The sequence below is a fragment of the Ruditapes philippinarum genome, unplaced genomic scaffold, assembly GCF_026571515.1.
Source record: "Ruditapes philippinarum isolate M1 unplaced genomic scaffold, ASM2657151v2 ctg11040_1_1_1_1, whole genome shotgun sequence".
NCBI classification, from domain to species: domain Eukaryota; kingdom Metazoa; phylum Mollusca; class Bivalvia; order Venerida; family Veneridae; genus Ruditapes; species Ruditapes philippinarum.
The window spans coordinates 3,613-21,494 of NW_026851977.1; the positions used below are offsets into that span (position 1 = coordinate 3,613).

At 32.5% G+C, this 17,882-nt stretch overlaps 1 protein-coding gene across 1 annotated transcript in view; it reads left to right on the forward strand.

The window, feature by feature from the left end:
• Positions 1-467: 467 nt before the first annotated feature.
• The window catches only part of LOC132744526 (deleted in malignant brain tumors 1 protein-like), a 40,394-nt gene continuing 22,979 nt past the window's right edge, over positions 468-17,882 (forward strand). The window contains exons 1-6 of the mRNA XM_060733278.1: positions 468-600; positions 1,093-1,120; positions 4,689-4,857; positions 8,704-8,885; positions 14,031-14,095; positions 14,469-14,551. Coding sequence (XP_060589261.1) covers positions 568-600; positions 1,093-1,120; positions 4,689-4,857; positions 8,704-8,885; positions 14,031-14,095; positions 14,469-14,551 — 560 coding nt within the window. The 5' untranslated portion in view covers positions 468-567. The remainder of the gene's footprint in view (positions 601-1,092; positions 1,121-4,688; positions 4,858-8,703; positions 8,886-14,030; positions 14,096-14,468; positions 14,552-17,882) is intronic.

Sequence of the window (17,882 nt, forward strand, 5' to 3'; positions counted from 1 at the left end):
ACAGTGCAAAATTTTGGCAATCCTTTTACATTCTGGATCAAACTTGTCTATCAATGTTTCTTAGACACAATATTATCAATGCAGTAGATTAATTAAACACAGATAATTTTCTTTCTGTAAATATGCAAAAACAAACCAATTTATATTTTTACGAAGGAATATTTATAGCTTATATATATACTGTTGTTATCGGGAAACAACTTTGTATTGTCATTTTACAACTGTTTTTTACACAGTCATTTTTAAAGGTTGTTAAGTTGTAATATTGACTGGATAAAACCAAGTTAAAGTTCGTATTGTAAACACTTGACACACACTTCAGATAAGCCACAGCTGAATTGCGATATAGCATGTAGTAGCACCAATTTCATGTTAAATTAAAATTAGTGTCATCTTATTTCCTAAACTTTATGTACCATATATATTAAATCTTGTCACGATTCTTTATCTTCGCTTATAACCTTATGGATATCTTATCTTTATGGTGCAAATTGGAATTGAAGCCTACAATTTACGCAGTTTAAGTTAAGGACATTACGTACATAAAAAAACAAAAAAAAAAACTTTATGTTGGGATTTATGAAAATTTGCATAGCTGCTGTAAGTAACCAAAACACGATAACTCAAAATATAAAGAAACATTTCTTAGCTTTGAGCAGATGAAATTTCCACCATTCTTTCCGGTTATTATATCAGTAAATTCGTATTTGCTTTTCACTTCAAAAAGCGATTAACAGATGAAAAACAACCTTATTATAAATAGTATAATTTTAACAGAAGTGCGTTTTTTGCCGTTGGCAAATTATTAAGCTTTGAGAGCTACTTGGATATTGTTACTTATCTTTACTTCTTGTAGCATTTTTGTTTCTTAAAACACTGACTTTTATGATGTAATAATAGTAAAGTAAAAATCTTAAAAATTACAAATTCTCATTGAAAGTTGGAAGTGTAAAACTATGTTTTATTTTTTTTTCTATAATTGATCTTATTAATTTTCCTTTATTGTGTGTGAAAGGGTTTTGTAAGTGGTATGTCTTTTGAAATACGTGCATGTAAAATCCGTATTTTATTACGATACTTATTTTATTTTAGATCAGCTGGATATGTTGGTCGCATGCAGGTAAAACAATATACCTATTTTAATCATATGTTAACAACTGTCTCCTTAATGCTTTATTATGATTTTAATTAAAGTAAAACATTATGATCCTCTAACGTAGAAAATCAGTCTAATTTTCAGGCAAATGTTTATATTGTAGAGTTTCATCACTAACTTGTTAAAGAAAAATAATTGTTAGGATAGGTTGTTAAGTTCCTAACTATAGAAAATCCACGTTTCTTTATCTATTATTTTAAAGGTCTGATTATTTTACATTGTTAGTGAGACTGTCTATTTACTTTTTTTAGTAAATCATATTCATTTTAATATATAAACATAAAAGAAGTTACTCTTTTATTCATGATACTTATCATAAAATAAGTCGGATACACGCGACATGTCAGGTAAACTGTTCAATATCACTGTAGGGAATCACGATTATGGTAATGCGAACTGACAATATGGCGGCCTAAACACCTCGCTTCAAATGTGTTTTCAGATAGTTCTTTATTATATATACAAGACGCAGGATACGCGGAGTAAAGAATTGTTGTTGCATATATCTTTTTTTCAACCCCTGTTCTTTTAGCCTTTACAAACACTCCAAACATTAACTCGAATTTTTAATCAGGGTTATTATTTTGCGGGTAACTACGGAAGTATATAGGCGCCAGTTTAACTTGTTCTAAGAAAGATAGATAAATACAGAATCCCTAAAGAAAGCCCAACACGGCAAAATTGAAAATGTCGCATGCTCGGTTTGATTGAGCCTGTTCATGGACGGTACTGGAAAGTGCAAGTTACCGTCCACGCCCCCTAGCACCGGCTTAAGCAGAATTCAACATTTAAACATGAAATAGTAAAATTTTGAATTTAGAAACATCCGCAGATGTGTTCATACGGCGGTTATCATGGAACCTTCAATGTGACACTTACGCGCCATTCCATGAAAAGCGACGTATGGTCCCCAAGTAATAAAAAGCGTGTGCCCTTAACGAATGCTACAAACAAAGTTTGGTGATCATCCATCAAACAGTTCAGTTAAAATAGAAGTTTAAAGGTATATCTATATTTAGCTTAAGCCGATTTACAAGGGGCTAGTCCAATTAATATGAGCAAACTTGATAAAAGCCCACCCAAAAATGATACAAAGTTTTGGGATCATCTATCAATTAGTTCTGTAGAAGAATATGTCCTAGCTTTAGAGACCCAAAAAAGGGCTAATCAAAGTCGTGTGAGCAAACTTGACAAATGAGTACCTAAGACTGCTACAGACAAAGTTTGGTGATCATCCATCAATTTGTTCTGTAGAAATAGACGTTTAAAGGTATTTTTATTTTTAGCATTAGCGGCCCTTAAAATGGGCCAATCAAATTAATATGAGCAAACTTGAAAAAAACTACCCAAGAATGCTACAGACAAAGTTTGGTGATCATCCATCATTAGTTTTGTAGAATAAGACGTGTAAAGATTTTATATATAATAAGCCCTAGAGACCCCTTAAAGGGGCCAATCAAATTAAGATGAGCAAACTTGATAAAAGATATCAAAGAATGCTAAAAACAAAGTTTGGTGATCATCCATCAATAAGTTCTGTTGTAGAAGATGTTTAAAGGTTTTTCTATTTTAGCTCTGTTGACCCCTAAAAGGGGCAAATTGAAATGACATGCGCAAATTCAAGGGTGACGGTAAAAAGGATGCTACAAACCAATTTTTTAAAGTAAATCCTTCCAGCAGTTTCAGAGAAGAAAACGATTGTTGACGCATGAAGACGGACGACGGATTGCGGAACATTCCCCTTTGATACTAGTAGCTTACCCTAAACCTTCGGTTCCGGTGAGCTAAAAAGCAGACAACATACCCCAAGTGTGATAATAAAGTATTTAATTGCAAGTAGGAATACTTAAACCACAAAAATTGAAAAAGTCCAAATAGAAGAAACTAAAAATATCACATAACATATATACACAAACATTATGTCGCGCTGAACGATCTTCAAGGATAAAGGCGACCTTTTTACAGCCGCCACACGGCACAAATAACACTGGTGTGACCATTAAATAGAGAATGCCTAATTAAGAGTTTATAACTTCTTCGAAGGACTTTATAAATACTTCGTAGGAGATAAAAACCTAATTAGGAGTATGTATCTCATACGTATGACTTTATAACTTCTACGTATGACTTTATAACTTCTACGTAGGAGATGTGAAAGCGTAATTAGGAGTTTTTAACTCCTACGCAGGACTTAATAAGTCCTGTGTTTGTTTGTTTGTTTGTTTCACTTTTCCCAACACTATTTCAGTCATATAGGCGAGTAGTTTCCTAACCATCGACTACCTTCCTCCGTGCTAAACTACCAAAGCATCTCCTGGGGATCGAACCCACGCCAGAGAGGAAGTTATCGACTCTAACCTCTCGACCACGGAGGCGGTTATATTCTGTAGTGTGAAGTGTCTTGGGGTGAGGTGACTGTAAACATTTGCGATATATCCCGAAAAATTGTCTCAAAGCACTTAGAAAATTTTACACGACAACAAGTATTTAACAGTCTAAAATATGGAAAAAAACCCGACTTTAATAGGCTTTAAAATTATATTTCCCATACGAACTAGCTGAACACAACGAGCAATATATCCATTTTCGGTTGTTTCGAATGATAACATCCTGGTAGGGGGCTCGGGAAGGGAGTGAAGTGTCTTGTTCCAGCTCCGGAAAATTGCGATTTGCGAATCATAATGCATGTACAGTTTCAGAATGAATTATATCCTAGTTTGAACAACGATAACCCATACAATTTCTTGTGTAATCAATATAACTAAACGAACATAATACAGAAGCATCGCATATATTTAGAGAAGAACATAATTAGTGAGTTAAATTTTCGCAACTAATGCACAACAATTAATCAGATGATTGTGATCTGGTTTTTTCACACAAAATCATTTTGGGCTACAGAACAAGGGTATTTACTTAAACGGTTGGCCACAATAACAATTTGACTTATACACGTATAACTTATTTTTCTAAATAATATGCTATGATATGTGCCATGATATGATATCATGAAATCCCTCTGTGCATGTAGAAGTTCCGCTCCGGACAAGCGTTTTTCAATGGCCTCTAAGTGTGACCTTGACCTTTGACATAGAGACCTGGTCAATGCACGCTTCGCAGCTTCTCATAGTGGTAAACATTTCTATGAACTTTCATTAAAGTTCCTCCATGCGTGTATGAGATAAAATTGGACGCCGCCCGCCAAGGAGAAACTATCATATGACCCGGTGTCTTTTATATAGGCATATTAAAAACAAGTTTTGCGTAAATCCTACCTGCAAAATAACTGTCCACATTTAAAGTTTCATTTGAATCTTTGAGTGTTTGTTAACACTATAATCACAAGGTTGGAAAATGAGGTAAAGGCGAAAACAATTCTTTATTCCACATAGGCTGCAACAGGTCAGTAAAAGGAATTTCATTAAGAATTTCCTGGAAAAAAACACATATGAAACCAGGTGTTTAGGCCGTCATATTGACAATACGCGTTACAATTAAAGTCACGTCATTCCTTACCGTGAATATTTTGTAGTGAACATTTTGGGAAATAATGGTAGTGTTGGCTTCCGGCTTAGTGGAGGTACAAGCGGAACAGGTAGACTAGACATTTTATTAAACGGTCAATGGTATCCGGTTAAAGCAAGTTCTTTTAGAGAGAATGAAGCAATTGTTGCATGTAGAATGCTTGGATTATACAACAGGTATACTTTTTATTAGCATTTGTAAATGTTTTTACCATACTGTGATTGCTTCACACAAAGCCGACGCACGTTGATAAATGGCGCAGTCTTGCGAAAATTGTTGTTCATTACAATTTTATCGATTTTGTCATCGTATGAACACATACTTTATCTTTATGTTTTTGTAGTATACTTTAAAGTAAATGGCCGGGTATAGTACTTGCCAAATTGTCTACACGTATATGCGGTAACTTTGAAACACTGTTTTGTCCCGATCTGAATTGCATTTTGTGGCATTAAAACAAGATTTATTGATTTTTATCCGAGTGAACTTTAAATATTGATTTTTAATTAAATAGAGAAATACAGAATCCCTAAAGAAAGCCAAACACTACACGATTGAAAGGCTCGGTTTGATTGAGCCTGTTCATGGACGGTACTGGAAAGTGCAAGTTACCGTCCACGCCCCCCTAGCACAGGCTTAAGCAGAATTTTACATTTAAGATAGATAAATACAGAATCCCTAATGAAAGCCCAACACGGCAAAATTGAAAATGTTGCAGGCTCGGTTTGATTGAGCCTGTTCATGGACGGTACTGGAAAATGCAAATTACCGTCCACGCCCCCTAGCACCGGCTTAAGCAGAATTCAACATTAAAACATGAAATAGTAAAATTTTGAATTTAGAAACATCAGCAGATGTGTTCATACGGCGGTTATCATGGAACCTTCAATGTGACACTTCCGTGCCATTCCATGAAAAGCGGCGTATGGTCCCCAAGTAACAAAAAGCGTGTGCCCTAAACGAGAAAACAATGGGCGGAACTAAATAAAATGGAATTTTGAAAGGGGATCAGAGGTTATGAAGCCTGCGTATCACAGATAAGACGTCAAAAGACAAATTTAAAAACCATTTTATTTTAAAAAAAGACTTTGCCGAAATGTGTGCGAAACATATTAAATGAAAACAACATACAAAACAATCATTGTGTTAATAATGTTTTGAAATATATATCAGAAATAAGACGCGGCTTCGATCTAACAACAAGTAGAACATTTAGAAATTATAAACCCGTATTTATCCTTTTGATTTATAACGCTCAGTGTAAAATTTCATAGTCGTAAATATAATTCAGTCACTACTTACTGCGTTCATTCACGGAACTTATTAAAAATCTATCAAAGATTATTATATTGTGTGCACTGTCTGTATAATCAGTATGCAATTGTCAGGTTATTAAAATCAAACAATATATGAAACAAGTACCATATTTGGAAAATATCACGTAGTCAGGTCTAATCAGCTCTACATAAAGAAACCCTAAGGCTTTTAGTAACGATCATTTCTGTGAAGTACACATGGCTATGAAAATAATGTTTTATATATTGTATCATAGCTTGTAGACCTTTCTATTGAAATTGTGTCAGAATTAAATCGTATATCCATCCAATCGTATATCCATCCATACATGCACAGTGCGTTAATTAGAGTGCATGAACAAGTCCCCGCACTCGAGTTGATGTCTGTCGGGGATAAAAATAGAGCAAGATTGACTTGGGTATACTTTTTGTGGACACAGGAAAAGGGATATTGATGAAAAAGTTAAATCCATAGGTAGTTCATTTGTAATAGTTTTCCTGGAAATGTTATTATGACGACAGGGAACGTGAACGTGTTTTTTTTATGATATAAAAGAGAAAGAACATTTCTTACATACGCTTAACATTCGCAAAAGGACCTTGTAAAGCAGACAATTTTTACTTACCGATTGAAAGTGTGAGAAATAAAACAACAAAAAATGAAATATAACACATGTGTTTTAGAACGACGCCTGAGTAATTTTAATATGTCTATCTATTGCACGACGCATGCGAGGGTCAAAAGTTAATTAATATGTAAAGATTAAGTAGTGTGAGTAGTGTGACACAATGCTTTTATAGCAATATACATCGAATATACAGTTACATGAGGTATGACATTGTTTTTTTCTTCACTTTTTTCTTGAGGTACGAATCACATTTCACGCAAAAAAACCCCAGAAAATTGGTGTCTTGCTCTTACTGTAGTACATTATTACACGATAATGCCCGGAATATGTAAAGCAATGTTCACATTTAATATTGGACCAGACGTGAGGCAAGAAACAAAAAAAAAAAATAAAATAATAATAATAATTGAAGAAAAGATAAAAAAAATATCAATTTAAAAAAAAATGTACTCAGTTGCCGTTAGCATCGTTATCACAGTTTTGCCTTTAATTTTCTGCAAAAGGTGTCACTAAGGTGACATTTTCCCCACATTTTTTCTCTGAACTTAATTTTAAAAAATCGCGAACAATTTTGTTCTATTTCATGTCTTTTTTCTTCTCTATAATATAAATTGCCATATATTCATAATGAAACAATGTATAATGTCACCATTTTTTTCTCGATAATATAAATTGCCATATATTCTTTATGAAACAATGCATAATATTATGTCACCCTGTGATATAAATGTTTTACTATCACGTGGATCCAAACATTATTGACAATAAAATGTACTTTGGTATAGATATAGATAAAAATTACGACTTATTAATACGAAATTACGAAATATTAATCCGTAAAAACAAAATGTTATCTCGTAATTACGAAATAATAATTGATAATACGAAATAACATTTCGTAAAAACAAATTGATTTTTTTCTAGGGTTTCAAAGTATTTTGGTACCACTTATAAAGAAGGCCTAGTTCCTGACTAAATATAAGGCATGTAAATGCAATATAAAAAGTGATTTTTTTCTCCCCGAGTTTTATAACTTTACACTATTGTATATAAATTTAAATAATCGCGTTGCCGCCACAGCCGTGAAGGTACACGCGCTACGAAATGTTTGTTAAACTGGGGATCCTGTGCTTCAAATCCAAACAAGGACATTTTTTTTCTGTTACGTGTTGTCAATATTATTGAGTTTAGAAATAAAATATTATGTTTTATGATAGCACGGTGTCAATACATAAATTGTAGGGAAATATACTTTTTAAAATTGATTAGATTAGTGAAAACATGGAGCCCCCTTTTTGTTTTACTAATGTATAAGATAAAGGAATGTAATAATAATAATAATAATAATAATAATAATAATTATAATAATAATAATAATAATAATGATAATAATAATAATAATAATTATTATTATAAATGTCATGCAATGACCTTAAATAAGATTTCGTAAAAAAGAATTAATATTTCGTAATTAAGAATTTAAATTTCGAAAAAAACGAATTATTATTTCGTAAAAACGAATTAATATTTCCTAGAAAAACAATCTATATTTCGTGAAAACGAATTAATATTTCATAAAGACGGATTAATATTTCATAATTACGAATTGATATTCCGTAAAAACGAATTAATATTTCGTAGTTTCGAATTAATACTTCGTAGTTTCGAATCAATGTTTCGTAAAAACGAATTAAATGTCTGGAAAAAAGTGTCGGAAATGCCATCTTAGGGGCTCCGTAAAAAGGCAATTGATTGAAACTTCACACACTTGTTCTAGATGAATTAATGCCAGCACTAAGAATTGAGTACCGCTCAAGCCGTCGCTAGAGGGCGTGAGGGATGTTGCACACATTTATTATATCTCATGTACAGACTCAATCAAACCGAGTCTGCAATTCTCTTGTAATGTTGTTGTTATTAATGCTTCCGAGGGATCACTTTGTTTCCATAATTTAAAAAAATATGAATGTAAGCCGTGTTCCATTATGTAAAGAGACTTCACCGATAAAAGGTTTATCTCCATCTGTTCCTTTATCAAAAAATATAAATGTACATTCCAGTTGAAAATAAATATTTCTTTCTTTTGATATATTATTAGTGGCATTGCAAGAATAATACCAAACCAGTTCGGAAGTGGTGCAGATAAAGTTTTCATTAATAATTTTATATGTGATGGTAGAGAATCTTCTCTTGACAAGTGCGAACTTCATCTAGCATGGGTTACGACTAATTGGACTACTAATAGATTACAGGCTGACAAGGTTGCACTAACCTGTGAAGGTATGCATATAGATAATTTCAACTTAAACCTGCATACAATAGAGAAAATATAATCCTGACACTATCCTCGACGATTACATTTTGTAGTTACCCACCTATTTTCTATTATATTTCCTGATTATTCTTACATTTTTTCTGCCACACTATAGGGGTGGGGGAATTTAGATTTACCCTTGTCCATCCGTCCGGGCAAACATCACATGGAGTATGAGCTTTATTCTGACCATAATGCCATCAGTCCGTCCATTTTCTTTTGTGTCGCACGTAGCTCAAAAAAATATTTGACATAGAGTCATGACACTTTACAGGAATATTAGTCAGCATGTGTAGTTGTGCACCTGTGTGTTTGTATATTTAAACTGTTTGTCAGAGTTATGGCCCCTGAAATTTTCAATTTTCAACTTGTGTCGTGCTGAGTTCAAAAATTATTTGACCTATAGACATAAAACTTTAAAGGAATTTTGGTCAGCATGTGAAGTTGAGCACCTGTGGTTTTGCTTGTGGATTTTATCAGTATTTGTAGAATTATTGCATTGACTAAGTAAAATTTACATGTTTTATTTTGTATCACACGTAGGACATTCAATGTTTGACAGTCAGTCTCCCCGTTCACTTAATCAAAGATGTTATATTTTCGATCCTTGGGGCTAAAGTTTGAAATGTTATAACTAAACTATGACACCAAAAGAAAATGATATTGGATAACCGTTGCACAAAAGTTACTCACAAATAATGCTCTAATTTAGTTATAATAAAGCCGTCTACCAGTGTTCCATAGTCATCAGGTGTTGTTGTCCTGGGAAGAAGCAGAATTAAATAGTTTAAGTTAACTGAAAGAAGAAAATTATATATATTAAGTTAGCTGAAAAAGCCCACTAGAAAGGGGACTGTTATGTTTACCAGTCATACACATATAAACATCAATGTCTGAATGAGAATTAAACTGTATATGACATCATCTTATCCCCTTTAAGCAATCACATTCACCACCTTATTCTTATACAGTTTAGGACTAAAACTGAAGTCTTTAAATGCAAAAGAATAACTTATTGCAAATGTTTCAGCATGAGTTAAAACATTTACCAAGAAAGTGTATTGCTGTAAAATAATATATACAAACTATTATTTTAAAAAAATTGTGAATTGAAAATGAATATGCTCACATAGTTGAAAGTAAAAAAAACCGAGAAAGCACAAAAAACATTTTTATAGGTAAAGTGTGATATCGACAGACTGACTTATTTCTTTGTTGATGTTGCTGAATTAAGTCTTTTAGAAAATTCCTCCATCAGCCTTTTCTGCTTTTCATGTAGCACCATCTTGCTCTTCTGTTTTCCTCAATGTGATGTCTTCTTCTTTTCATTACTTGCCAAATCAGTGAGGCCTAGTGCAACCCCAGCTTCATGAAAGTCAAGACATAGAGTTAGACCAGATATGTATTATATCAACTCATTTTAATGTAACAAAGAGATACGTCTGTTCTATGATTGTGTATGATACACTTTCAGTGAAAGCCTTTACTTATTCCTTGGATTATCTTCATTGGGAAATATGGCTTAAATGAATCAAAATTGATCTTAAGAAATTACATCTTTTGTTATCCAGTCACAACAAAAACCAACCTGAATAAATTGATTAACTGACCAACTGCCTTTGACTGTCTACTATGAATAAGAAGAGCTGAAAACTACAGTTGAGTTCACACTAAAAGTTACACAAAGTGCACTTGGATTGCACTTCAATGTGCACTTCAATATGCACTTTGAAGTGCACTTCATAAGTGCACTTTAAAGTGCACTAAACCTATTTTATGTACAATTGTATTGAGCAGTGACCTTTTATTTAAATAAATAACAATTAGACTTTTACAAAAATAGATATCTGTATGAATGTTTTTCATTATAAATTTGAAGTTGTGAATATTGGATTTTGTAAAATATGTTAAAACAATATTTTTTTGAATTCATCAGTTTTACTGATTTGGTACTTTAAAGCGGCACGCCTCCAGATTCATGCTAATTTTCATGAACATTTTGAAAATGTGTTTAATAGTATTATTCTGTGAAATAACCAAAAGGAAGCCATTTACACGGTATCAATGGCACTTACAACCCACGTTAAGTACTAAAAGAGGACAAAATATGCAAAAATATCCCTTACTGCAATAGTAACGCAGTAGAAATAAAGTTATAAATACTGAAAAATCGGTCATTAATCGCACATAACATGTAAATTATTACTAGAACTTTAAATTTTTACACTTTTCCTAAAATCTTAGTACATTTTTCTCAGGTTTGTTTTTATTGAAATATTTCGCTCATCTGGAGGCGTGCAGCTTTAATACTTTTTTGCTATAATAAGTATATATAAATGTATAGATAGCTATAACTTTTATGTTGATAAGTGGATAAATAAACGAAATGAAGTAATATTTAATATCATGATCCTATTGTTAAATGATATATGTATAAAGCTGTGAAATGCTATTTCAGTCTACCTTTTTTTGGGGGGGGGGGGGGGGGGGAAGAAGGGGCGGGTTACAAATTATACCAATTAGTTATTTTTATCTTAACTTATCGCTGTTTTAGTTAACAAATTATACCAATTAGTTATTTTTATCTTATCTTATCGCTGTTTTAGTTATAGGTAATGATAAAGTGTGAATAGCCTTAAATACATTAAAGAATTATCTGATTAATTATACAAATTAAAGGACATATATCGATTTATGTCCAACATGTATTTTGAAGAACCAGGAAATTTCAAATATATATTACATACTTATAATCTGCATTCTTATTATTAACCCTGAGACCCTCTTATCAGCAAGGGACCGGTATAATGAAAACAGTCACTTTCAGAAAAATATCAGTAAACAGCATGACTTGAGACTTTCCTCTTCTATAAAAGTAATAAATTTTTAATACTGAATTCGTGAAGTTATAAAATTTATTTATTTCATGGATAATATTTTAACTATTTATACATTTAAACTATTTATATATTTAAAAAATGAAAATATTTCACAGTTGAATACTGAATTGTCACAGTATATGGATTGTTTTAGAATCAATTTATTGTTTTTCAATATTGAATACGAGGAATTGCCTCTTATTTATGTATTATAAAAATGATATTTTAACTTACTTAAATATCAGTCATTCCTTGATTGTATGAGCTTAGTAAAAAAGTTTATGTTGTTACAAACAAAATTAATTGGGCCAGAATTATCACATTGTTTTTCCAATTAGTACACTAGAAAAATATTAAAATACATGATCATGTATTTAACACCCCAGTTACACAGAGCCATCGGTGATTGATCGGTAGTTTTTTTATTATGGATTTTTTAAATTATGGAGTGAACCGATGACAACGTATTTAACACCGATATCACCTATTGGTCACCTGTTTTCCACTTATCAACTGCTACTGGGAAAAGATAAGTTTCATCGGTGAAAAATTACCGATTGGGATTTTTAAACACGTTTAAAATTCTCGATCGGAGAAAATATTTTAAAAATAACCGACGGCAACCTATATCACGAGATATGCAAGATCTTAATCACCGATATCGCCGATCGGACAAAGATAATCAAATATGAATAACCGGCCATATCTGACGGAAAGTGTTTAACCACTGATGACTAGCTATCAAACACCGATTAATCAGCGTTACGCCCGATTTAGCTCCGATTTACAAACGATAAAAACCAAAAGTATTTCAGCATTTAATCATCGACCCATTCCCGTTTGAGTTTGCTTTCTATCACCGATGGCCGTTTACACAGAAAATCAGAAATAAAATCACGCATGACAACCGATCATAACAGCGAGTAAATTTAAAATCAAATGACCGATTGGGGACCGACCGTCTGTGTAACTGGGCCCTAAAAGAAGAATTAGCTTTAAAACACTGCATTTAATTATCAATTACAGGGAAAGCATATTTACATTTAACCTTATTAATTCTATAAATTTGATTTTAAGGGGTAATGTTTTTATACTTACAGTTAAATACGGGTTAATAAAAATAAAATAACAATATTTAATAAAATATTGTAATTTTAAGCTTTAACATGATGTCAACTAAAATGTTGAAACTGCTGATTCAAAATTTACTTATTGATTTTCATGAATACGCCATATGTCCCCCAAGTTTTTTTTCTTACAACAGCTAAACAATGGATGACCCTTGTCACTTGGTATGCAAGTATCCAATAAACTATGTAGGCGCCACCATCCCTGGCCTTTCTGGTCATATTGTCTAGTTCACTAGAAGTGCACAAGGGTGGGAAGTTTAATGCGAATTCAACTGTATATATAGACATAATTAAAATGTCTTCAAAGTTATAAGTATGTTTATTATAACAGATAAGAAAATAGGAATTAAAGTTAAGAAATAGGAAATGTTTAGGAATCCCCTTGGAAGTTTTTATTTTCTTTTAGGAATTTTAACAAACACGGAAAAATAGGACTTTTTATAAAATTTAAAGGACGCTGGACAGCCTGATATATGCATATTAGAGGATTCAATCTAGCTTAACCTCCCTTTGATTACATACAATTAAGTTGTGTGTTCCCGCAAATCAAAATTTTAGCTCACCTGAGCTTTTAGAATCATTGAATGTCCGTCTTCTGTCGACACCTAGTTAAATCTCTTGCGGCCAATTTCTGTCTTGATGATTGCCAAGTAATTGCTAGAACGAGTTCGCATATGAGTGAAAATCCAGCTTATCTTGTTATACATATTATAAATGTAATATTTGCAGACAAAATTTCACGGAAATTTGTCAGAAAAGTTTTCAAGACGATTTCTAGTGAGCTCAAACATTGGTCAGTTTCAAAAATAACAATGAAAAAAAGAAAAAAGAAAATAAACCTTGATTACATTTGCACTAATTCAGCTTCAGATATTTACGTTATGATATCAGTTTAAGATTATAAATTTAAACATACCTAACAATATCTATTGTTTCTTGTCATTTAAAGCCTTAATTATCTGGTGAGCGATACAAGGACCATCTTGCTTCTCATGTGTTTTATAATATAACTAACTGATACTTGTTTACATAAAATGATCAATTTAAATTGTCAGTTAACATTGGTTATATTATTAACGCTGCATGAATTTACTTTTTACAGCTTCTAAAATACGCCTGGTCGATGGAGATGATTCACAGTCCGGTAGAGTTGAAATATTTATTTATGTATGTTTATTTCTTCAATAAAAAACATCGATATGTAATATATAACTTTCTTGAAACAAAGATCAAACGGCAAGGCGCCATATGCGTTTAGTCCGCTTTATTCTTAAATTATTTCTCTGTAACAAATCAGTTTTTTGTGTACTGAAAGCGAAGCGTGTATGAATGGTTAATAATTCCTTAACATAATCGTGCTTATAAGAATGGGAGGTCTCTTCACTTCATCCTATAAAAAATTGACAAGTCATTAAAGTTTAAAGTCTTTGTTTACCTCGATACTATATTTCGAAATTCAAATTTTCGTGTTATGCGATGTCATTTTTTCTCATTTTTGTTTACTGTATCAATGTTTATTTTTAATCCCATTCTTTTATAGAACAACTGGTATACTGTGTGTGACTCACTTTTCGATAATAAAGACGCCTCTGTTATATGTCGTATGCTTGGGTATACTGGAAGGTAATAATGTCATGCTTTTGCATTCTAACCATTCTTACAATTAAAACTGCTATTTATATACTTACTTCTAATGAAGAAATTTTATCGACTTTGAGTTTTGAAGGTCATCAGTTGATATGTTTTACAAAATTGTTTGAAATAAATGTGTATTTCCTGCTTAATTCGTCATACGTTGTTTCGAAAAAAAAATGTCTTAACCATTTCATTTCAGGTTGTATGTCTCACGCATCTATTACCAAACTAAATATTTGTAATACACTTATATTCATCAGTTTCAATTACAGTAGGATGAACGTTTCGGTTGTCTTAAATAGCGTTTTTCGTGCGTGCGTTTTTCGTGCGTGCGTATATCGTGCAACGTGCGTTTGATGAAACGCTTTCTCAAGCGTGCGTCGTTTACAAGTTTTTAACGTTTATCGTGTATCGTTTCTCGTTTATCGTGCGTTTGAAAGCGTGCGTTTGATATCCCAAGAAACGTTTAGCGTGCGTCTGCGTTCGTCTAAACGTTTTAAGTACCGTGTTTTGTGTCTGTTACTATTGAGAACTTATAAAATATCTTGAACAGATCTGTTTTGTGAATTTCGGGTTTCTTAAAGATGTTTAGTGTCTCTTTCGAAGAATAAAAATATTATATAGAGAAATATTATTAATTGTGATATTTTCATTTATTAAAGTTTGTGACCTCATGGTGAATACCGGATTTCGTCGTGCTTTACGCCGAAGTTTAGTTTAAATCCCTTTTTTACATACGCTTAGAATTTAATCACTATTTTATTGCAAAATGTTTGATATTCCATTCAGCTAACATGTGTCTATATGCGTACCAATATATCCGATATCAGGTTCATCAGACATAATATGATGTTAATCAGACTAGTCCGCCCCCCCCCCTTTACCAGTTCATCTTCTGATATTTTTACACAGATTGTCCGAATCCTATTTAGGGTGATATTAAATTTAGACAGTTCCTTACCATTTTTCATATTTCTTTTTCTTATTAACATATTTTTATTGATATGTAACAGCCTGGCAGGGAAGCCCTGACACTCGGAATACATGTACATTTACAATTCCGCAGCTCTTCCCGCTGAGGTATTCGGCCGCTTACACTTTATTCCCCTAAATATTGAACAGTTCTAAACCGTAAAATCTTCCCTGCTATAATTATGCAAATATTTACTCGAATGTCCAAGGGTTACAGAGCTATGTGAATTAAACTTTGGGCCATATGGCAGTCAAAGGGACCCGAACTCGTGACCCTCAGATTACCGTATCGCGACACTACCGACTGAGCTGTCCGGCCGCTTACACCTTTTATGTGCTTAAAAGTAAACACCTTTTACCCATGACAGATACGGTTAGATAGCTTTAAAAAACAGGTAAATTAATTCTCAATTGACACGCATTGAAAACAAAAATATACATGCACACATTCTTTTCACAAAACTACCAATTACAATTATATTACGAGTATTATAATATATATTTTTTTACTGAAATGGGATGAGACGTTAATTGATAGTTCCATTATTTATACATGTATAGTTTAAACTTAAAACAAATACATTGTACCATTTCTATATTTTGCCGGCTCGCCACGGCGAGCCGGTATTACTTTAGGATTTTACTGAGAATTTACCTAAAACTCCGAATCCATCCAAAAATTTAATCGAAGCTTGGCTTCCAGCTTTCTACAAAATTTATCTGTCAGGGCTGGAATCCAAACTTATTTAGCCAATCAAATTTAATCTTACATAGCGTCAAAAAACCTTCAGTTTTCACGCCATTTTTATAAAGCAGCAAGTATTGCTTGAGCGCATAGATATAATGATGATTAAAATGTTTGTTTTAATTAATCATATTTACACTGACTTTTGATTACGCGATTTTACATGTTTTCTTTGTAGTAAGTTTTCGTTTGGTTAATTAACATAAGTGTACATCTGGTTCTGTGCATTTTTTTTTCTTTTTTTCCGGTCATTTTATCCTTTCCGGTATTAAGGGAGGGGGGGGGGGGGGGTCCCGGGATCCGGGACGCCCGGGATGCGGGATAGTATTAGATATATAGGGAAACGGAATAAAAAATATTTGTGTTGATTATTGTCGTAATTAAAGGCGATTGAACGATAACATTTTATTTTTTATAGTATGTAATGAATGGTAAATTAATTTAACTTAAGATTTAAATATATTTAGAGCTATTTATTAACAAACTTAAAAAGCGGAAATCGCAATACTTGTTATTTATATGCCTAATTGAAAAAAAATCATTTTTTTGTTAATATAATATTTGGTTAAATGTTATGTTCATGTATTTAAATATTATTTTTAGAAAAAATCATAAGATATACTTAACCACAGACACTTGGGGTTTGGAGCTCTCAATCTCCAGTCGGCTATGAACGAAGCCATCCGATTTTTTTGTTCTCAAAGTTAAAAGCGCTGCGCATTTTGCACACGGCAAAGCTGGGACAAAGAAAGATTTTGTCAATTGAGAGAAACGGCGATAATCTTGATGTTTATTTCGGCTGTTGCGTTGTTAATATTACCGTTGAAGTTTAAAATTGACCATCATCGTGAAGAATTATATCTTCTGTGTCGATGGACCAAAGGATTATGTGAAAATATTGGAAATGGAATAAAATACATGGTGATTATGACCGTGGAGGTGCGGATTTTTTATCGGCGAACATTTTTATCTTGTGTATTATTATAGATGTTGAAATATGAATATTTTTCAAAACGGCTTATATTAAGTTTTTTTGATATATATAATCAGTTCATGTGCTGGGATTGACAAATATGCATTTTATTTGGATTTTAAAGGCGTTTTGAGCTCCAAACCCCTAGTGTCTGTGTACTTAACATACTTGATAACAAAAAAGATTTTTTCCATCAAAACTGATGTCAAAGTGCTGCATCTTCTTAATGTAATCACATAGAGTCAAATGCTTTTTAGCGTTAGTTACACGTTACCTTATGATTGATCTGGGGTCATTTTAAGCCTGTCGTAAGTCCAAAATTTTCTTGGCGATGAGGGGGACTGCCGCCCTCTTCAAAGCGCCCCCCCCAAACAGAACAGGACACATCCCCCTTCTGGAACCCCCTAGTGTATCTTTTGGTTGGGGTGTAGCGAATTTTCAACACCTTTGAACTACATTGAATTAATACAAACACTTTAAATCCATTTTTATCACTTTTAATATTTCCTTTAATGCAAAACTCCAACATTCACAATTTTAGTAATTCCTTTTCACATCCACTTTTGCAACAACTCTTTTTTACTACAACTGGCTATAACACAATAACATCAATATATATAGTAGCCAAA